Source organism: Sinocyclocheilus anshuiensis, unplaced genomic scaffold (assembly GCF_001515605.1).
Source record: "Sinocyclocheilus anshuiensis isolate Anshui unplaced genomic scaffold, SAMN03320099.WGS_v1.1 scaffold1885, whole genome shotgun sequence".
Lineage (NCBI taxonomy): Eukaryota > Metazoa > Chordata > Actinopteri > Cypriniformes > Cyprinidae > Sinocyclocheilus > Sinocyclocheilus anshuiensis.
The window spans coordinates 616,293-638,389 of NW_015542322.1; the positions used below are offsets into that span (position 1 = coordinate 616,293).

The following is a 22,097-nucleotide window of genomic DNA, read 5'->3' on the forward strand; positions in this document are numbered from 1 at the left end:
TATATATGGGTTAAAAGTATATGGGTTAAAATACATGAAATTCTACAATGAATTATACATTCATTCTATAAATAATTTCATGTATTTTAACCCATATACTTTTTTTTGTTTATTGTCTTTTGCTTGTAAATGATTTTTAGAATAACAAAATGTGAAAGTAATCAAAAACTCAATTTCTAAAAACCTACAAACTGAAAAGTTTTTTTGTTGTTGTAATAATTATATTCATATGTGAATTGCCTCGGACCATATCTGGAAACACTATCTGTGAGCTCTATTTGAACTCTATAACTATATAAAAAAAAAATGCTTAATTAAAAAAATTAAACTTTTTGAATGTATAGCAAGTCGTTTCTGATGTTCGAAAAAGATTGTATAACTTCTTTCAACGGTGTTATGCACACTTGTAGTACTTACACAGGCACTGATAAAGACGGCTAACGGGGTCTTTCGTAACTCTAAATAATCCAGCATGTCCTCTAGCGGTCCGTCACTTTCCGCAGGGTCCGTTATTTTGCTTCATTTGTCCGCAAACGAGCTACATAAAAATGCCGCAGAGTTTCTTGTAGCTTGTTTATGTGTGGCTGCGTGAGAAACGTTCCCAATTCAGAGTTTAATAATGTCTTTAAAAGACACAGAGAAGATCTTTCCCTCTTTCATAGAAAGATGGCAATGAAATTATAAAGCATGAGTGTAGGTAAGTATCAAATCTAAATATCTGATGGATGATTTGTCAATTTTAGTAACTCGTGCCTTTTTTGTTTTGTTTTTAAGATTATGTAAAATCAAAATTGGACATTTAAGGTAATCTAGATGCCAGTGTACTACTGAAAGTTGACCAAATTAACTTCTAGCTGTTATACAGGTATTTAAAATCTACAACTATTTAACAGATAAAGGAATTAACGTTACACTATGCACAACACTGAAAACAGCTCATAAAGCAATTTCATCAGGTCTTTAAGATGTTTCTTCTGAGAGATATGAGGGAAAATATTCAAGTGCTTACTTTCTCCAAGCAATGCAGTGAACTCGATTTCAACCCTTTTGGTCCAGTCCTGTAATATCTGACAATGGACCTTTTTCACATTTCCGGGTTTCTCAGCAGCGGAAGTCGTCATCGTTGGGTAAACTTGAAGAGCAGTGAATGGGAGAGCATCACAAATATATTTTTTGCATTCCCATTTGCTCAAATAGCAAAAGAAAAACTCCACGATAGTGTTTTCATGACTTTCAATAAAAGGAAACAAATTATTCAGAAGAAAGAACGATGTCAAATTTACCGTCCCTCGGTAAATAGACGCTGCATTAGAAACACCCTCGCATTAGCGTTAACTGTTTTTTTGTAATTTGATGCAAAGGTGATATAATACAAAGAATAGTGTTATAAATGTAGATACATGAAAAAAAAAATACAAATATGAAAAACTTTCGAGGATTTACGATGCTGATGACCGTTAAACGCGTCATCACAATCTTGTGAAAAGGGTCCAGTGCTTGCAAAAGACCACCTGAGACACAGAGATATACACCATATGCTCTTAAGAGCTAAACCAAACATGTATGAGTCTCTTTTTTTTATTATAATCATACTTACTCTCCTGAAACTAACAATGTAATTTCTGATTTGCTTGATATGTGCTGCCAGCAGAACAGCTCCTGTTATGCATGTACACAAGAGGATGCCTGCAAAACGTTGGTGCAACTATCCATTCATATGTGAATTGCCTCGGACCATATCTGGAAACACTATCTGTGAGCTCTATTTGAACTCTATAACTATATAAAAAAAAAATGCTTAATTAAAAAAATTAAACTTTTTGAATGTATAGCAAGTCGTTTCTGATGTTCGAAAAAGATTGTATAACTTCTTTCAACGGTGTTATGCACACTTGTAGTACTTACACAGGCACTGATAAAGACGGCTAACGGGGTCTTTCGTAACTCTAAATAATCCAGCATGTCCTCTAGCGGTCCGTCACTTTCCGCAGGGTCCGTTATTTTGCTTCATTTGTCCGCAAACGAGCTACATAAAAATGCCGCAGAGTTTCTTGTAGCTTGTTTATGTGTGGCTGCGTGAGAAACGTTCCCAATTCAGAGTTTAATAATGTCTTTAAAAGACACAGAGAAGATCTTTCCCTCTTTCATAGAAAGATGGCAATGAAATTATAAAGCATGAGTGTAGGTAAGTATCAAATCTAAATATCTGATGGATGATTTGTCAATTTTAGTAACTCGTGCCTTTTTTGTTTTGTTTTTAAGATTATGTAAAATCAAAATTGGACATTTAAGGTAATCTAGATGCCAGTGTACTACTGAAAGTTGACCAAATTAACTTCTAGCTGTTATACAGGTATTTAAAATCTACAACTATTTAACAGATAAAGGAATTAACGTTACACTATGCACAACACTGAAAACAGCTCATAAAGCAATTTCATCAGGTCTTTAAGATGTTTCTTCTGAGAGATATGAGGGAAAATATTCAAGTGCTTACTTTCTCCAAGCAATGCAGTGAACTCGATTTCAACCCTTTTGGTCCAGTCCTGTAATATCTGACAATGGACCTTTTTCACATTTCCGGGTTTCTCAGCAGCGGAAGTCGTCATCGTTGGGTAAACTTGAAGAGCAGTGAATGGGAGAGCATCACAAATATATTTTTTGCATTCCCATTTGCTCAAATAGCAAAAGAAAAACTCCACGATAGTGTTTTCATGACTTTCAATAAAAGGAAACAAATTATTCAGAAGAAAGAACGATGTCAAATTTACCGTCCCTCGGTAAATAGACGCTGCATTAGAAACACCCTCGCATTAGCGTTAACTGTTTTTTTGTAATTTGATGCAAAGGTGATATAATACAAAGAATAGTGTTATAAATGTAGATACATGAAAAAAAAAATACAAATATGAAAAACTTTCGAGGATTTACGATGCTGATGACCGATAACGCGTCATCAATGTCTTGTTAAAAGGGTCCATTCTGTGATTTTTTTTGTTTGTTCCCATTTAGAAGACTGTCCATATTGTGGAAAGCCCTTCAAGAGGCTGAAAACCCACCTCCCTCACTGTAAAATGGCAGCAGTTGCACAACCCAAGAAAAGCATTCAAGCACCCAAAGAACCAAGTTCAACCACTTCCAGACAGAAGATCCTTAAAAAAACAGCATCAACAGAAATAAATAATGTCATATTTGATGAAACACTAACCTCCAAAGGAAGAAGGAAAGAAGATAATCACAATGCAGACAGTCTTCTCACAACTACTGTGGTCAAAGTCCCATCAGCTGAAACTCTGAACACGGAGAGACCTACAAGCAAATGGCTTGCTAAAAGACAGAAGGAACTTGAGAGATTACAGCTGTTAGTGCCAGTCTCAAAGAAGCCAAGCAACCCTACCTCATTATCTGACATTGAAATAGATAAAAGCTTTTGTGAGATCTCCAAAAGACCAAATCAGGGAACATCTCAAAGTAATGGAAAAAGTACTAAAGACAAAAAGAAACCAAAGATGGCGCCATTATCAGAGCAGTTGTCCATCACCAAGAGTAAAATCAATACCCCTGGATTTGTTCCAGCCATTCTGAAAAACTCTAGCCTCCCATCTGAGTGCACTGTGCAACATGAAAATCCAGACCTTCAGAAAGTTAACTTCTTGGAGGAGCCTGAAAGACTGAACAAGGATTTTGATCTAGAATCAAGAGCGAACGAGCATAATAAAGCTCATACTTTCTTTTCATCCAAGACTTCAGTGTGGGACCACATCAATGACAGTTTGTATTACAAGAGGTCTTATAATCTGTTTGTGCCTTATCCTATTATGGAAACATCTAAAGATTCTTCTCTGGCGACCAAAGTGATTTCTGATGAGCAACAATCAAACAAACCTGAAACAGCAGTTACCAAGCTTGCCGTTCCACCTTCACCCACTTTATCTGGAAAAGTCATTCATCAACCTGCAGAAGACATCCTAAACTCAAGACTGCAAGGTGTTAGAAGTCTGTCATGGAGTCCAGAGATAGTGACTGCTTACAACAGAATACAGTTCTCCACAGAACCTTTAGGCAGCTATGCTAATGAAAGTAATTGGATTAAGGATCAATCTGCTGGACCAGCGAACCAAAGTGAAGGTAATGCATGATTTATGTGATGTTTCGTTCTTTATGTAATTGTTTTGAAGTAAACAGGCAATGCCTTTGAAAAAAAGAGTAAGCACTTTAATACTTGTATCTAGTATCTTTTGCAACTTTGACTTATGGGGCTAGTTTAAAAATGTGTACACTGCTTCTGAAAGTTTTTTTTTTTTTTTTTCCAAGATTGGTAAGCTAGTTTTCATTCTACCATTATGAGAACATCAAAGACTGTCTGTTTAGGACTATCACTGTATCAAAACATATTGGTGAGAATATTAAACGGCTAATTGTATGTAAACAACAGCTATTGTAAACATTTCATTATCTTAGGTTTACACTTGGGTACCATAGAATTATTATGCACAGTCTTCAGTGTCTAGGATATCAAGCTGATAGTGAATGAGTTACACTTTCATCAACTTGGCTGGAAAGGGCTGTTGGTCCATTGAAGGTATTAAAAATATTGTATGTGAAACACTTTTTTTTATTATTTGCAATTTTCATTCATTCTTTCATGTAAATCTCTTAATTTCATTAAAGTTCCACATCCTCATTGTGCGTCCACACCAGTTTTCGTGACGTACAAGTTTCTCATACCAATCCAAAACAAAAAGAGATTACAAAATATGCTTTGTTCTTTGTAGTGCAGCGGAAACTTGGAGATGTCAGACTGAATGAACTTGGTGTCTGGCTTGGTGCTCGAACTCCTCTGTCACCCAGAGAGATTGTGACCATGTTGAAGCAAGGTTTGTTCCTTAACAATCACAGTACAGCATAGCATAGCATTTGGTCTAGTGTTTTTGATTTTCTTGGTTGTATGTGATCAGGATGGCAGTGGTACTACAGGAAGTATATTGATGTTCGGAGAGGAGGAATTGGTGGGATATCCATGCTGTTGACTGGATACTGTGTCCTGTGTTACATATGGAATTACCCACATCTCAGTGAGTCTGAATTAATGCCATCTACACACATCCCATAATCATTGACACACATAAATAAAATGTCTTGTTTTATGCTGTTTCACAGAGAAAGAACGCTGGAGGAAGTACCATTAGGGGCGTTTGGTGGTCTTCATAATTGTAGCACACTTTGGAGAAGCAGCAGCTTTGTGTTTAGGGCGATGAGGGCATAATAAGCTTAATAATTAATATGGCAAGATTATAACACCAGCAACTAGTAGTTCACTACAATATTAGGGTTGCTTGTATTTTTGTTAGAATTATTATGAATTCTCTGGGAGATAATGGGGGATAATGGAGTTATTTAACTTAAATATGTTTAAATGTTCATTTATTTGCAAACAAAGAGAATTTGTATAATTTTGAAAAATTGTACTAACAAGTTTTCATTTTGTTATTGTGTAACCAAGCAGTGGATTTAAAGGGATAGTTCACCCAAAAATGAAAATTCTGTCATTAATTACTTCCAAACGTCGTTCCAAACCCGTAAGATCTCCGTTCATCTTCGGATCACAAATTAAGATATTTTTGATGCATTCTGAAAGCTCTCTAACCCTTCCATAGACAGCAAGGGTACTACCACGATCAACGTCCAGAAACGTAGCAAGGAGATAATAATCTGGTAAAATAATCCATGTGACATCAGGGGTTCAACCGTAATATTACGAAGCTACGACAATACTTTTTGTGCGCAAAAGAAAAAAAAATGACTTATTTCAACAATTCGTCTCCTCCGCGTCACCCTAGCGCCATTTTGGAGAATATCCACTGAATGCAAACAGCGTATGCTGTTCTGTGTCAGCTGCGTCAAATCAAAGCACAAACAACGTAGAAAACGTATCCGTATCCGAATTGTTGAATAAAGTTTTGCACAAAAAGTATTGTCGTAGCTTCGTAATATTACGTTTGAACCCCTGATGTCACATGGATTATTTTACCGATCTCCTTGCTACGTTTCTGGACCTTGATCGTGGTAATTACATTGCTGTCTACGGGAGGGTCAGAGAGCTCTCAGATTTGATCAAAAATATCTTAATTTGTGTTCCGAAGATGAACGGAGGTCTTACAGGTTTAGCACGACATGAGGGTGAGTAATTAATGACAATTTTAATTTTTGGGTGAACTATCCCTTTAACTAAGATCTAATAAATTATAGAATATTGTTCTAATCTGTTTGTTTTTTTTGTAAGTCCTGTCATATTTTATTGTTGTTTACATGATCATCCTTTAATTTGCTAACTTATATGAAATATTATTACATATAAATATCCACAATTCATCAAAAATGAAGACATTACAAAATATTGGCTGTATTCAAAATGAATTTAATATTTATCTTTGCTGTTGTAATGAACACTCACAAAAACAACAAATCATGAACTGACCACATACAGTATGACGTGAACACATACCTAACATAATAAAAATATTTTTTTGTTTTACATTCTTTTTCTTTACAAAAAGTATAAATATTGTGTGTTTCATGTTTTTAGTTTTTGTAATACAAAAATTACAAATCAAGTTTTGGGTGATGCAGAAAATAAAACGATAAAAGCTACTTTTACCATGGGGTATTACGATAACTGAAGGCCACACTCGCACAACAAAAAGCAGTAAAAACAAATGATAGACTATTTAAACTTGTTTTCACTCACTCTCTCCTAAGGCAAAGAAGCCCTTCGAAGTGAAGGTCTTTCGGAATGCTCTCTAATACCGACCACAAGAGCTCAGATCAGAGAGAAGAATATTTCTCTTTTTTTTCTGTCTGCCTGTCATTTTTGGTTGAATTGCTAGGAAAGACAGTGGAGTTTAGTGTTAATGATGCAAAAACAATGGGATGACGTGTATAGATGGAAACAAGCAACCTTCCCTTCGGCTTTGGAATGGATGCTAATGGTAACGCAGACTTGTCAAAATGTCCGCACACTGCAGTTTCTCTACTCTGGTCAGTTTTTGACATTGTCTTGGTCGTATTCCCATTGTTAAAGCTCACAAGTCTTGTAATGGCACAGTTACACCATTTTCTAGCCTACAAAATACAACTGAATGCTAAAAGTCTCCTCTTCAGAAATGATCTCTCAAAACTGGTTGTTAAAATGTGGGCCTGTCCTACTCCAACCAAACTACATTATTTCAGTTAACAGCCATCTCCTAATGCAACTAATTAGAATAATCATAGTGAGTGAAAACCTGATATGCTGTAACGGCACTACTGCTGCTTTCACAACTTTAGAACTCATAGGAGAGAAGAGATCTGCAAAGGGGCTGTAAGAGCTGTGAGCATGGCTATCTGTGAAGTACAAGGTCATTTCCACATGTGAAAATAGAAGCTGCCACTAGGGGCAAAAACTGCAAACCGACCACCAAGACTACAGCCTGACCAGCAGGGATCTCGATGCACAGGAGGAAATGAAAAGGTTCAAACAACATCTAGGTGGGTGAATCTCACAGAAATCTCAAATCAAAGGAACGAAATAAGACATTATATTTGCTCAGAGAAATCAAGCCTATTGTGGACCTCTGAGATTTTGTTGACCACTGTCATTATTTCATGACTATTAAGCACATGTATAACCAATTTTCATTAATGCAACAAAACATATTTTCATTATAAATAAAGAAGCGATATATGTTAATGTGAGAATTTTTTTTTTCAGTTATAATGTACTAATACATAACAGTATTGTTGCACAGCCTTTAATTCATGCTTATTTAAACTAAATATAAACCATACTTTATTAAAAAACAAAAAAGATTTAGAGATTTTTTTTCAAAATATGCAATATGAATTTGATGATGTAAATGCAGCAATCAAAATTTGTGGTAAAATGTGCTTGATTGTCGTGAAAAATATCACAATGCAAAAATATATATTACTGATCCTAAAATGGTTTTAATTTCTTTTTGCAAAATATTACTTATTTTTATTTCCTTTCATTTTGGGTCAAAATGTGACTGACAAGTTTTTATGAGATTCACCCATGCGAGTTATTGAGACTTAAGGTACAAAACGGCACATATTTTCTCCAGGCAGGGAGAAGCACAGATTTTACAAAAAAAAATAAAAATAATGCATCATTTAAAAAAAATGAATTAAAACAAACAAAAAAGATAAACAATGTAACATTGTACCCTCAATCTGAGGTCTTAACTTTCCCCTGCACAAAACCACACAAGTGAGTTTTGTCTCTGGAGGGGTCACATACCTGTAAGGTACAACAAAAAAGTAAACCAAAAAAGAAAAAAAGAGCACAACCAATGCTCAAAAACAATTAAATGTGCAGGTGTGTTCGTGTGCGTCACTTGTTTCAATGTCTACTGCACTGACACAACATAAGTGTTGAGACAACCATACAACCTTAAGTGCGGACTGACTATTTGTCTAAGTGTCTGATATTGATCGATAAGCTACAAATATCAATGTCTACTCATGACATTTCAAACATCACACTTACTGCTTGATTGTGTGTGTATGTGTGCATATATTGATGTGTGTGTGTGTGGTTGCAAGTGTATCCTGTGAAGCACTGTCAAAAAGGCTTTCTTATGTAAACTTCTCTAGAACAACAGGCACAGTAGTAGAGTATCACCATCACCAGATTCACCTTCCTGTTCCTCGACATCGTCACAGCCGCTGTGTGCATTTTAACCCGCGATAATGCCAATGTACGTCCGTTCAGCTTGCACACAAATGGCATGAAATGAGATTAACATGGAACAACTAACAAACATAAATATGGCACTGTCTAACATTCTAAGATGCTATTCACGGCAGCCTCAAGCACAGAGTCAGCCAGTGGGGTGTGACTATGATCTGAGGGAAGCTGATGTTCATGACCCTGCCCCAGGTTCGAAGGGTAGCCTTGGGCGGAGCTATGCTGTGATTGGCTGGGAGATGTAAGGTAGTGAGCATGTTGACTGTTGCTGCTGATTAGGTTGTTGAATTTCGTTTTTTTTAGGTTCAGGATGCACTTGATGGGAGTTCTTCTGTGTTCCTCCATTCCTTGTTGTTGAGGTTCTGTCCTATAAGCAGGTTCTGTGTGGCTGTTCATACCCTGCCCATCTCTTCCGGTGTGACTTACGGAATGCCTTGGGGATGTCTCCATTACGCTGGGATTGCCCTCATGGGTGGCGGGCGTCAAAACTTCTGTACTTCGGATCTTCAGTTTAGGGCCACAGCAGAAGTCTTCCAGGAATCCATCTGAGAGAGCGATGTAGAGAAACATCACAAACATAAAGCCAATCAAGCAAAACGCATTTTTTTTCAATTGCATTTTGGTTGCATTTACGTGTAAATACAGTACAATATCTTAAAAACATTCCAGAAATGACACTAATTATTTTGAAAAGTAACCAAAACATTTATACTTTATATCTAACTGTTCAAAAATTTCCAGTACCGTCTTTACATTCTGCTTTTTTATTACTGAAATGTAATTTTTTACATTTTTACATATTTTTTATATATGTAATTTATATATGTTCTCTAAGGCTTTGGCAATTGTATATAATCATGCATGTGTTAGTTTGCATAACAAAACTGATATGGGTCATTCCACGAAATCGGTGCCTTTTCCACTTGGACAAAATTAAAAAATAAAATACATTTAATAATCAATCTTTTTTAAATATCCATGAAATGGAGACACCTTAAAATGACAAGAAATTGTATTGTGCCATCTCAGGCTATGTAATTTATTATTTTATTACTATTTTTCTACCTCATGTTTTGGTATTTTTGTTACCGACACAAGCGTTACTAGATACTATAGTTCTCTAGTATAGTACTAAACTCATATGCCACTGAATGATTTAATGATTTATAAGCATTAGCTCAATAACATGTGACCCTGGACCACAAAACCAGTCTTAAGTCACTGGTATATTTGTAGCAATAGCCAAAAATACATTGTATGGTTCAAAATTATTGATTTTTTTTTATGCCAAAAATCATAAGGACATTAAGTAAAGATCATGTTCCATGAAGATATTTTGTAAATTTCCTACCGTAAATATATCAAAAATTAATTTTTTATTAGTAATATGCATTGCTAAGGACTTAATTCGGACAACTTTAAAAGTGATTTGCTCAATATTTGGATTTTTTTGCACCCTCAGATTCCAGATTTTCATATAGTTGCATCTCAGCCAAATATGGTCCTATCCTAACAAACCATACATCAATGGAAAGCTTATTTATTCAACTTTGAGATGATTTATAAATATCAATTTCAGAAAATTGACCCTTATGACTGGTTTTGTTGTTCAGGGTCACATATACCAAGGGTGACCTTTAAAATGTTTGAATTTTACACAGACAATCTTTAAAAACAGGGTCAAACCTAATCAATGTCATCCCTGTTACCCACATGTCAAAACCTGTTACTCTAAAAAGTAACAGGTTGACAGTAACAGGGTTGACGATTTCAAACAAATTTGCTAATTGCTAGCTAATAGTCAAGTTCACAAAAGCAAATAGTGTACACTTTGAAAGGATTTTACTTGTAGATATTGATTATATTAAATGTAAGAAACAATTGTTTAAATTTACATTTTAAAAATTGTAACAGGATTGACATTGCATGATGTTTTGCATATATTTGATAGAAAAATGCATACTTATGCCAAAAACAATGCTTAACAATATGCAAATGTGATTTTGATATCATTTTGCCTTTAATTTGCAAATTGAATGTCATGCTGAAAAATAAAAATCATAGTGAGGGACAGGCCAAAAACCTTACCCATACCAGCATAAATGCTATTTAAATAATTTAAAATAATATTTAATTGACTTTTTTTTATGTAATACTGATGAAAGCATACATAGTATTGTTATACTTTTAAATTGCACATTTATTTGTTGTTATATTAAATCATGTAATCTATGTTTGATTATTTCTTAGGGACGCAAAAGGCACCGATTTCATGGAATGACCCATATGCACATTTTAAAAAATTGAACAAGTTGATCACAAAAGAGTATGAGTACCAAACTCCAAAAATACATTTTATTTACAAATACTACTTTATTTAACCAAAATAAAACTAATTGGAAATGCTGTGAAGATACTTTAAGTCAACTCATGACATGGTTTTAAACACAACATCTGTAAAACGTTTTACTTAGTTTTTAATAACAATGACAGACAATGAAAATGGATAAATTCATAGAGGCTTCCATCTCTTACCTGGATCCACTATTACCATTCGTTTGTCTTGGGTCAAGTTGCCCCGTTCCTCTTGATTAAAAGTCCTGTCAATCATCACCATTTCTGATGAAGGGCTGGACCTCTGAAAGAACATGAAGCAGTGTTTAGTTTTGCATTAACGGGAATAATATTAGAGTAATCACCTAAATAATGCTAAGAGGTCTTCAATGGAAAGCTTATTTATTCAACTTTGAGATGATTTATAAATATCAATTTCAGAAAATTGACCCTTATGACTGGTTTTGTTGTTCAGGGTCACATATACCAAGGGTGACCTTTAAAATGTTTGAATTTTACACAGACAATCTTTAAAAACAGGGTCAAACCTAATCAATGTCATCCCTGTTACCCACATGTCATCCCTGTTATCCTCTAAAAAGTAACAGGTTGACAGTAACAGGTTTGACGATTTCAAACAAATTTGCTTATTGCTAGCTAATAGTCAAGTTCACAAAAGCAAATAGTGTACACTTTGAAAGGATTTTACTTGTAGATATTGATTATATTAAATGTAAGAAACAATTGTTTAAATTTACATTTTAAAAATTGTAACAGGATTGACATTGCATGATGTTTTGCATATATTTGATAGAAAAATGCATACTTATGCCAAAAACAATGCTTAACAATATGCAAATGTGATTTTGATATCATTTTGCCTTTAATTTGCAAATTGAATGTCATGCTGAAAAATAAAAATCATAGTGAGGGACAGGCCAAAAACCTTACCCATACCAGCATAAATGCTATTTAAATAATTTAAAATAATATTTAATTGACTTTTTTTTATGTAATACTGATGAAAGCATACATAGTATTGTTATACTTTTAAATTGCACATTTATTTGTTGTTATATTAAATCATGTAATCTATGTTTGATTATTTCTTAGGGACGCAAAAGGCACCGATTTCATGGAATGACCCATATGCACATTTTAAAAAATTGAACAAGTTGATCACAAAAGAGTATGAGTACCAAACTCCAAAAATACATTTTATTTACAAATACTACTTTATTTAACCAAAATAAAACTAATTGGAAATGCTGTGAAGATACTTTAAGTCAACTCATGACATGGTTTTAAACACAACATCTGTAAAACGTTTTACTTAGTTTTTAATAACAATGACAGACAATGAAAATGGATAAATTCATAGAGGCTTCCATCTCTTACCTGGATCCACTATTACCATTCGTTTGTCTTGGGTCAAGTTGCCCCGTTCCTCTTGATTAAAAGTCCTGTCAATCATCACCATTTCTGATGAAGGGCTGGACCTCTGAAAGAACATGAAGCAGTGTTTAGTTTTGCATTAACGGGAATAATATTAGAGTAATCACCTAAATAATGCTAAGAGGTCTTTTGTACATTATTTAAAGGGCTGTGTTCTAAACATACCTCTGCCTCCACCACAAGTAAGCGCCTGTATTTGTTCACCATGGCCTGCGTTCTGTTTAACACTTGTATGGCAACTGCCTCAAACTCCTCATCAACTGTAAAGTCAAAAACAGTCATCAGAGCCTAGGTCACATTCAGTCAATACTTGTCTGTGGTTAAATATTATATATGTTGAGGAAATGTTGAAATGCACCTTTGGTGAAATCTTCATCTTGTGGTGGAGAGCCTTGGAAAACATGATAGGGCAGTAATCTGTCAATGACATCATTAAATGAAGTGAAGGGCATCCGCTCTGAAGACATGACTCCACTGTGATCTCGTCTTAACTGCTGGAGAACCCTGTAAAATAATCCCCAGTGTTACAATCATTATTTTTTACTTTTGGTTGACACTAGTGGTGCAGAAAACACCAACTGTAAGAGATGTAAGGTATTTGCACACTGAGTCCGAAATTATCGTCCGAATTTTTTGCACGTTAAAAAAATATCACGTTTACACATTGCCTCTGAAACTTTCGTCTGTAATAAAAAATTCCGACCAGGTTCGATTTTCTGCGTTGTCGCATCCGTAGCAAGCATTTTGATAGGCAAGGATGACGAATATGAAAAAACGCATACGAAAATTTTGGACTCAAGTGTGCAAGGACCTGTAGAGTAAAATTTGGGCACTCACATTTCTCCTCTAGTAAGTTGTTGAGTTGCAGGTCGCTTCGGTGTGAGAGGCAAATCCTGACTGGCAGGAGTGAACGTTTTCACAGCTAAGATGTAATAAAATAAAGAAGAAAAAAACAAAAAATATTAAGTAGCACAACGGTTTTTAACATTGATAATAATAAGAAATTATTCTCGAGCACCAAATCAGCATATTAGAATGATTTCTAATGATCATGTTACATTGAAAACTGGATTAATGGCTGCTGAAAATTCAGCTTTGCCATCACAGGAATAAATTACATTTTAAAATATAATGAAATAGAAAGCAAGTATGTATTAATGAATGAATAAATTAGATTTCATTAAAACTGGTCACTGATGGAAACACAAAAATGTTTCAAAGGAGTCTTACCTTTGGTACCAAGAAGATTAACTAATTGTGTTTGCCCTCTTTGTGCTGCTGCTGTAGTGTCCTATGAAATTGAAGAAACATTCAAATGTGAAGAAATGATAACACTTTGAGCAGGCAAACAAGGTTGCAATGAAAAAGTATAGGTGGATTAATTAATCCAAATATGTTTCACCTGGTTTAAAGAAACTTGAAACTCCTGAATGCCAGAAGTAGCTGGAACGTTCTGGGCCACAGGCATAAGGAGGTGCTGTCCAGGGGTCACAGATAACTGTTGACAAACCTGTGGGCCTTGGACAGAACTGACCATGGTGAGGTGGCTCGAAGCCTGTGACATCTGTATAGGGGTTGGGCTAGGTGATGTGCTGGCAGTCCAAACTTTGGCCATGGCACCAGTCCTTTGAGACACCTGCACAACAGGTGTTGGTGAAGCTTGGCCTATTTGACCTCCAGCAACCAAACCTTGATTGACTATCAGCTGCCCTCCAGTTGAAAAGTTCTGCCCAGCAATAAGCTGTACTGTTGTGTTCTGATTGGTGAGGATGGAGTAGGTGGTAGTGCTTATTGACGACGGGTCGCCCACTTGAGTGTTTGTTTGTAACACCTGCCCATTCACAGCCTGGAAGCCGTGAACAGTCGTACCAGGGGTGAGGGAAATAGAAGTGGGTAGCAAAAACTGCCCTTGAGGCAGATTGGACTGGGACTGTGGTTGCGCTTGTTGCCCCAGAGGTGAATGCATTACAATGCTGCTGGCTGGATTGACCACTTTCACCTGCTGAGCAGACTGAGGAGAGCCGCTGGCTGTGTATGGGTTACTGACTATATTCGCAGTAGTTGTGGTGCTGGGTTGAAGCCCGATGTTGCTGATATTGTATACAGTTTGTCCCCCTGTCTGTAAGGGTTTAGGCTGAATGGGTCTAATCAATGTCTGTTGCATAGGGCCTCTCTGGATGATAATATTCTGAACTGGTATCGTCCCTTTATTGAAGGACATTGACACCTGACCAGCTGCAGAAGGGGTGAACATGGTACCTTGTCCACTGTTGTTTGTCACTACATTTCCGCTCTGCCTCAAAAGGATTTGAGGCTGTTCCAAACTGTTGATAGTCATCATGGAGGAGGCACTGCCATTGAAGGATCCCACTACCTGGATGTGTCCAGCAGGGCCGTTTGGCAAGGGTAGTTGGGGAACCTGCTGGATAAAAGCCTGAGGTTGTGCCAATGGTGCCACCACACCAGGACCTGCGATACCTCCAAACCCTCCAGAGACCAGCTGCTGAGGGAAAGCGGAAGCTGTGGGAATGAGAGAGGGCTGGGAGTCCAAAAGGGCTTCTTGAGCCAATGTCTGCTCTGTAATATCTGCTTCCAGCAATGACTTCTGAAGGATGTCGAAGGGTTGGTCCTCGCCCCCAAGATCGACCTCGTCTTGTGAGGTTCCACTGTCGAGGTCATCCTCGATGAATGGAAGACTGCTTGAGAGCTGAAGCTCAGCTCCACCAACCTCCCCAAATTCTCCCAAATGATTGTGGTCATCTTTGAGTCCTTCGTTGGAGCCACCCTGAGTAGAAAACCAAATAATTTGTTGTTTAGATGCTCTAAAACCCATTCTAGATATCCCAGTTGCATGCAAACTATACCTATTTGAACATAAGAAACCACATTTATGGAAATATTGAAATATTTTATTTAACTGTGTTTGAAAAGAAGTTTTTGAGATTATAATATTTTCACATTCCAGTAGATATGAGCTTGTCTTTCCTTGATAGGAACCTTGTCTTTACTCACTGTGTCACTAGTGAAGAACGAACTGGCCGACCCAAACGCTGCATTAGTCACATCATCTTCTCCAATCTGTTTGAAAGTCAAGTTGTCAATAACATTTCAATATAAAACACAAAAATGTCATATAGTCTAAGCATACTTACAGATTTACTATTTGAACCATGAAGATACTCATTCAATGCTTGCACATCTCTGTTAAAAAAAAACAGTTCATGAAAACGCATTTGTTACGTTTGATGGGTAAAAACTCTTTTTAAAGTGTAATCATCCAATTGTAATGCTGCTTACCCTATAAAATCCAGAAGACGGCGGTCGTCTTCATCATCCATGACACCTGTGACACAGTAATTACAGATTTTGAGATTTTTCAATGGACTCAACAAAGTACAGGTTCGTTAAATTTGAACCCAGCCCTGACTTTGACTACGCTAAGATATAATTTGTATATGAATTTGCTCTGAATAGGCTACATCTGAAGGATCCAATAAATGTAGCGTGTATAATGTTCACTGTAAAAAATTACCGTGAATTTAACGGTAAAAGACTGTAAAAATGCTACAGTACCTGTTAAATTGTTAACGGTAAATTCCCCTACTATATACGGTGAAAAACTGTATTGGACATTACATGTATTGGACATTAATTTTACGGTAGTATACCATTTTTGGAAGTGAAAAAGACCGTATAATTTACAGTGAATAACCGTAAATTGACATTCCCAGAATTCCCTGCGTTACATTTCAAATTTGATGTTTTTTTGTTGAAATAACTATGTTTCTTCTTAGTTTTTTCTTATCAGTTTTGTGTATTAGGGTTGTGTGTTACACCTAATGTTGTTAAGTGAATGTTTATTGCATTATTTCAGTTTCATGTGTGTTACCATGATGGTGTTTGGTGTTTGTGTGAATGACACTGTGCACCTTCTATATATGTTATTATCTAAAAGCTGCTTGTGATGGGCTTTGGTTCATCATGTGACTTTCTCATCACCACCTGCATTTGGTGGTTATCAGTGTATTACAAAGGTGCAAAACAGATTTCAGTACTTCAATAGGTTGGTATATTAACATTATATCAGTTAATGAAATTACGGTATTTAACTGTAAATGTAAGTTAAACCCGTAACACCTAAAACGTTGCTACCGTATTTTTTACGGTAAAATTCCGGCAACCACAGCTGCCGGTTTTTTACCGTAAATTTTACGGAATTTTTTTTACAGTGTTCTAAACAAAATCAAAACTATGTAATCTGTCAGGAACCCCAGTTTGTCAATGAACATTCTCAGGTATAGTTTGTAATTTCAAGCATAGGTTGCGAATTAATGTATAATATTAAATTCAGGTACAATAATATATTTGATATATTAATAGGCCAAACTAAACTATGGGCAATGTCAGGCTTTTGAAATAACTCTATGATAACAATGTAAAGGTGTGACAAACACAAGTGAATTAATAATTTATAAGTAGTTCATGATGTGGCACCCTCTGACATCATTCTATTTTCAAAGAAGAATAAATATAAAACAAAAAAATAGCACATTACTAATTATTACTGTGTACTAAACAGTAATAAACTGTTTGATATGCCACCAAACACATAAACAGTAATGTTTGAACAGTAAAACTGTCTGATATACATGGTTATTTTATTTAAATACGAATATGATTTCTATGTTTAAAAATACACAAGTCAATTGTGTGACAGAAAGAATGGTTGTACTCTTTGCTGCAGCCTAGAGACTTCAAAATGGCGGCTGGTGATTGAAACTGCGCCACTGCTCGCTACAGCCGACAGACAAAGGACAATATATGACGCAGAGTACTTGTGCAGTGGTATAATGCTACTCGACTTTAATTTCAGATCATATTTCTTTGTAAACTTGCCATAGGAATGTGAACAACTTGAAAATTCATGTGTGGAAACGTGACAAAGGAAGCGACGTGGGGGCTGGGTGAAACATGTTTGGCCATTGTTCACTCACACTTCACAAGCTTCTGTTAATGTTTTATAACACACTTTATGCTTAAGGCTAGTGAGGGAATGAAATTCGTTGTCTGTGTTTTTCCAAAGTGATTACATGTTTGAACAGCATTCGATGTGTATGTATTTTCTCTTTTGTTTCAAAACAAACAACGACATGATGTTAAAAACAGCTTGATGAGCTTGCAGAAATCCAAAATTGCGAATGTTAGCCTTTATTTCATAATTTAAAAACATACACACAGGAACTGAAAAAGAAACTCAGTGACCGAACAGTCTATAAAGGTTATAAATGGATTCGAACGAATGATAAGATGAGTCAATACATATAACTGCTTAATATAAAGATCTTATATATGCTATTTATATTCAAAACTTTTAACATTTTCTAACTTGCAAGACCAAGCTAGCAATATCCGTGTAGTGCAATCTGTACGAAGAAAAAAAAGTATGACAGATTAATCCGGGCCTTTTACATCTCGACTTTTTAATCGTTCTTATACATGCAAATACGGGTTTTATAAACTAAACGATGTACTAAATGTGAGAGATATCTTTAACATTTGTATTCGTTTAGGTTGTAGTCAAATTAGCAAGCCAAATGAGGGAGGAGATGAATTATTTTTTTTCTTCCTCTCTAACAGAAAAAAAACCTATCTATCCTCTTTGCCTGTTAAGTCAAAGGGGCGGAAAAGAGACGCGTAGAAAACCAGCAACCCCTCAAAATACACAGTAAAACCCTGTCGAAGCAAGGCGACGCATTTTACTGATTCACTTGTCAAACGGTGGCAGGGAGGACTAAAGGCTCTCCATGGCGCAAGGGCAGGACGCACAAAACCCGCCTTAATCTCGCTGAAACGAACAGCTAGAAACACACAGGGACTTTGTCCATAAATAGACCGAGGCTGGAGAGGCTCGTTTTGTAGCAATGCTCTTCTAAAAGCGTATTTGCGCATCTGTGACAGCCGAGGAGCGCGAGCGGGACAGAGGACAGGCGGCACGAAGAAACGCGTATTCGGCTTCGGACGGCTCGTTTCACACCGGCACGGATGTCGTAGGTTTTGCGAAGTTGGTAAAAGTGGATCATCAGACGAGTGCTAAGCGTTCTTCGTGCTCAGAGTTGATGATGGCCTTCTTGACGTTGTGGACGTTCCCCCCACCTAACGTTATTAAGAAACGGCTAAATTCGTCGAGCAAAAACCGAACGGAGAACAAATCGTTGGCGAAGCATAAATATTTATTTGAATTTGCATCACATAAAGACGACTTGAATAAGAGGCAAACCCTTACTCCTGTCTCACTCCTCTTGAAACCCAATATCTCCATTTGGCAACATTTAATTTGCCCCCCCTCCTCCTCCTCCTCCTCCTCCTTCTTCTTCTTCCTCTTTCTCCCTCTCCCACTCATATATATTTTCCCTCACTGTCCTTGCTGCTCAGTCTCAGATAGATTTTTCTCTCTCCACGCTTGCTCTTCCCTCCCCGAAGGAAGGGGAGGAAGGAGGTTGTGTGTGTTTTTTTCCTTGAAATTTTTATCACAAAATTATAATACACTCAAAGGGGAAACTCACCGTCATGAGAAAGCAGTGCCGTGTCCACGGGGTTTCCTCGCCATCTCTGCACGGGCCGGTGGAGCAGTGCGGCTCCAGCAGAAGGCAGCATCACTATAGTGCACTACACTCCATAGGGTTCTTTACTTGAACGAAAAGGGGTCTCTTAAACTCTGTTTACTATTAAGGTTTCTTCTGCAACAATACAAGTTAAAGCTGTTGTTTTGATTAATCATTCGAAATGCCTGACATGAATAAATGAATCAAAATTGTGTTTGTAACAAGCGACAGGGGGCGGGGAATCCTCAACGACCACACCTTTGAGTCCTGAGAGACCACACATCACATCACCCACAAGTGTCAACCCGAAGCTAATACAGTAAACAATACCTCACTGGATCCTTTGATCCTTTATCTGAGTATGTAAAATATAGGAGATTGTTGCCACAGCGAGGCTTTAAATGTTATCAATAACGAAAACTAAATGAAAACATTAAAAACTAAAATAAAAATCGACTAATTTATTGACAAACATTTTCATCACTTCAAAACGAACAAAAATTGTGTTACTTTGTAGTCATTTTAAAACGAATTAAACGAAATAATCTAAAAAAAAAAAAAAAAGCATGATAAAATGAAAATGAAACTAACAGCAATGGAGTAAACTTAAATAACACTAAATGAAATATAAATTAAAATGCAAAATATAATAATAACCCTGCTGGTTTGATTTTTGTTTGCAATGCATACACTGACCATGTACAAAATTCAACAGATAATCAATATAAACTGTAAACTGTGAGGGATATAATAATAATAAAAATAACAATAATACAGTCAAGTCATCTTGCAATTCTAAAAGAAATAAATCAACACAATTGTTTTTATAAACATGCTGTAAAATAATAAATTTCACATCAATTAAAAATCAATAACTAATTAAATATGAATATGACAGAAGAGGTTTAAACAAAGTAATAAATAACTTTACTCCATCATTTAAATTATGTATGGGAAAACAGTCATAAGTTTATTGTGAAGGTGAACATTTAATGCGCCAATAGAACGCCGCATTACTAACGGTACTGATTCTTAGTCCAATCATTGAGAAGCACACTTTGACGTGCGTTCACCACGCCTGTTTTGAGAAACAACATGGCGGCACTGGGAGTGGAAGTTAATGTGAGGAGTGATGATGGAGAAACAAATACAGCTGTCAAAGTTCCCGAACGTGTGTTACTAAGGGATCAAGCGAGGCTGGAGGAGGCAGAGCGCCGGAGAAACGTCAAGGAGAGTCAGACCGTGACGGAAGAAAATAGCGATTTCTTCACGTCCACCTTTAATGCTGAGAAGACAGCAGTCGAGGAGATGCTTTCCAGCTGTAACGATAATGACCCCGACAAAGCCGCAAAAACACTGGAAGAGGCCACTTTGCAAATTCAACAGCTCCTGAAGTCTCTCAATGACAGCATGATGTTTCTAACCCAGTATGAAATAAGACAGGCGCAAGCATCCCTGCAGAATCTCCAGAGCTCTCTTGCTGAGAAAAGAGATGAGGTGTTGCCTAAAAAGAAATTCGCCTTTAGATCCAGGAACACTGGAGCAAGTAAGCAGCCTGCACCGATTCAACAAACAACAGATAAGTCTGCATCTGATGCGGCTGGTACTGTAGTGGTGGATGCTGCTGTCTCTGTAGATCAGTGTGGATTCTCTAATGCTGACAATCAAGCCTTAATCAAGCAAGCTGAGGAGATCCAGCAACGAGATGTTCTGTTATCTCATCTGACAAACTGTAAAGTCAGGCTTTATGGCTGTCCGAGCACTGTGCACATCAAGAACGTCCGCGGCTGCGAGATCCTCTGCGGGCCAGTGTCCAGCTCTGTTTTTGTAGACCAGTGCACTGACAGCACTTTAGTATTCCCCTGTCAGCAGCTGCGCACCCATAACACCACTGCCACTCAGATATATCTGCATGTGACCAGCCGGGCAATTATAGAGGACTGTCATGGGGTCCGGTTTGCCCCATTCACGTGGACTTATCCAGGGATTCATGATCATTTCAAAGTGGCTGGACTTGATCCAAACAGGAATAATTGGACAGAGGTGGATGATTTCAATTGGCTTGCTGCTGGCACACCTTCACCCAACTGGACTGTCATTCCTGAGACTGAGAGAATATGTAGTTGGGATATTGTGAAACAAGCATCCTAACAGTAATGATCTGCCTTGCATTATTGCTCAGTCAATATGACGCTAAAATTGAGATCCCATAAACATAGAAGGTTCTAGAATTCCTACTGGCAAATTAATTGATTTGATTAATTAATAATAAATAGAAGGCAGTATAACAAAATAAAGTCTGATTTTATCACATTTGTGTTTATTTGTGATTCACTTGCCAAGTCTATGCATTTAATAATCAGAATCATTAAATAAAATCAATGTTAAAGGGATAGTTCACCCAAAAATTACAATTCTGTCATCGATTACTCACCCTCATGTCATTCCAAACCTGCAGAAGTCAATGTAATATAATACAACTATTTGGCTACTAGCGTTTTTCAAAATATCGTTTTTTGTGTGTGTTTGGAAGAAGAAAAAATGCATTCAGGTTTGGAATGACATGAGGTTGAGTGAATGACAACAGTTTTCATATTTGGGTGAAATCCTTTTAATTCTGTTACTATTGTTCAGACATTTTTTCGTAGATTAACCTGAAGAAATGTGAATTTTTGTTTGGTAACAAATTGTTGAGTTGTTTTCTATCTTTCAACATAAAAGCTTTATGGAAAAATGCTATACAGATCTTAATTTTGGTGCTTTTGTGTATTATATGCAAAATAATGCATACAGATGGGGTTTTCATTTAATATTTTAAAAATGATAGTTCTTAAATGTAATTGCAAGAAGTGGTCTGTTATATTTGGGTACTCTAATACAGTAAATAATGCGACCTTTGGCTGTAGTCTTTGATACAAGTACAATCATTATCTGGATATGAAGTTCTGTAGGCTAAT

At 36.5% G+C, this 22,097-nt stretch overlaps 4 protein-coding genes across 5 annotated transcripts in view; 2 read left to right on the forward strand and 2 right to left on the reverse strand.

The window, feature by feature from the left end:
- The window catches only part of LOC107690920 (protein FAM104A), a 5,545-nt gene extending 4,473 nt beyond the window's left edge, over positions 1-1,072 (reverse strand). The window contains exon 1 of the mRNA XM_016489344.1: positions 1,010-1,072. The gene's annotated coding sequence lies outside the window, so the exon portion shown is untranslated. The remainder of the gene's footprint in view (positions 1-1,009) is intronic.
- Positions 457-5,544, forward strand: LOC107690918 (uncharacterized). Of its 2 annotated transcripts, none has more exons than XM_016489342.1 (5): positions 457-697; positions 3,013-4,128; positions 4,776-4,877; positions 4,959-5,075; positions 5,161-5,544. In XM_016489342.1, exons 1-5 carry the CDS (start codon positions 688-690, stop codon positions 5,187-5,189), a joined length of 1,374 nt encoding a protein of 457 aa, XP_016344828.1. In that variant the 5' UTR covers positions 457-687; the 3' UTR covers positions 5,190-5,544. The 2 variants fall into 2 exon arrangements, with proteins under 2 accessions (XP_016344828.1, XP_016344827.1); XM_016489341.1 differs by lacking the exon at positions 457-697 and adding an exon at positions 1,945-2,185 and having other exon boundaries at positions 5,161-5,543.
- A 2,635-nt stretch (positions 5,545-8,179) lies between these two features.
- On the reverse strand, positions 8,180-19,522 carry bicral (BICRA like chromatin remodeling complex associated protein). Its single transcript, XM_016489345.1, has 11 exons — positions 19,102-19,522; positions 15,836-15,881; positions 15,691-15,739; positions 15,551-15,616; positions 13,941-15,323; positions 13,769-13,829; positions 13,376-13,460; positions 12,897-13,042; positions 12,704-12,798; positions 12,482-12,584; positions 8,180-9,294 (listed from the first exon to the last, which is right to left on the reverse strand). Exons 1-11 carry the CDS (start codon positions 19,190-19,192, stop codon positions 8,840-8,842), a joined length of 2,580 nt encoding a protein of 859 aa, XP_016344831.1. The 5' UTR covers positions 19,193-19,522; the 3' UTR covers positions 8,180-8,839.
- Positions 19,523-20,112: 590 nt separating this feature from the next.
- Positions 20,113-21,418, forward strand: tbcc (tubulin folding cofactor C). Its single transcript, XM_016489347.1, has one exon. It carries the CDS (start codon positions 20,236-20,238, stop codon positions 21,289-21,291), a length of 1,056 nt encoding a protein of 351 aa, XP_016344833.1. The 5' UTR covers positions 20,113-20,235; the 3' UTR covers positions 21,292-21,418.
- The last annotated feature ends 679 nt before the right edge of the window (positions 21,419-22,097 follow it).

What these genes read in the sequence shown, in the direction of transcription:
- LOC107690918 (XM_016489342.1), top strand. An exon ending in ACCAGCGAACCAAAGTGAAG is followed by an intron (nt 4,129 to 4,775) that starts GTAATGCATGAT and finishes TGTTCTTTGTAG; the next exon opens with TGCAGCGGAAACTTGGAGAT. An exon ending in ATGGAATTACCCACATCTCA is followed by an intron (nt 5,076 to 5,160) that starts GTGAGTCTGAAT and finishes GCTGTTTCACAG; the next exon opens with AGAAAGAACGCTGGAGGAAG.
- bicral (XM_016489345.1), bottom strand. Translation starts at nt 19,192, where the DNA reads ATGCTGCCTTCTGCTGGAGCCGCACTGCTCCACCGGCCCGTGCAGAGA. An exon ending in TAATCTTCTTGGTACCAAAG is followed by an intron (nt 13,461 to 13,768) that starts GTAAGACTCCTT and finishes ATTACATCTTAG; the next exon opens with CTGTGAAAACGTTCACTCCT. An exon ending in AGATGAAGATTTCACCAAAG is followed by an intron (nt 12,799 to 12,896) that starts GTGCATTTCAAC and finishes TTGACTTTACAG; the next exon opens with TTGATGAGGAGTTTGAGGCA.
- tbcc (XM_016489347.1), top strand. Translation starts at nt 20,236, where the DNA reads ATGGCGGCACTGGGAGTGGAAGTTAATGTGAGGAGTGATGATGGAGAA.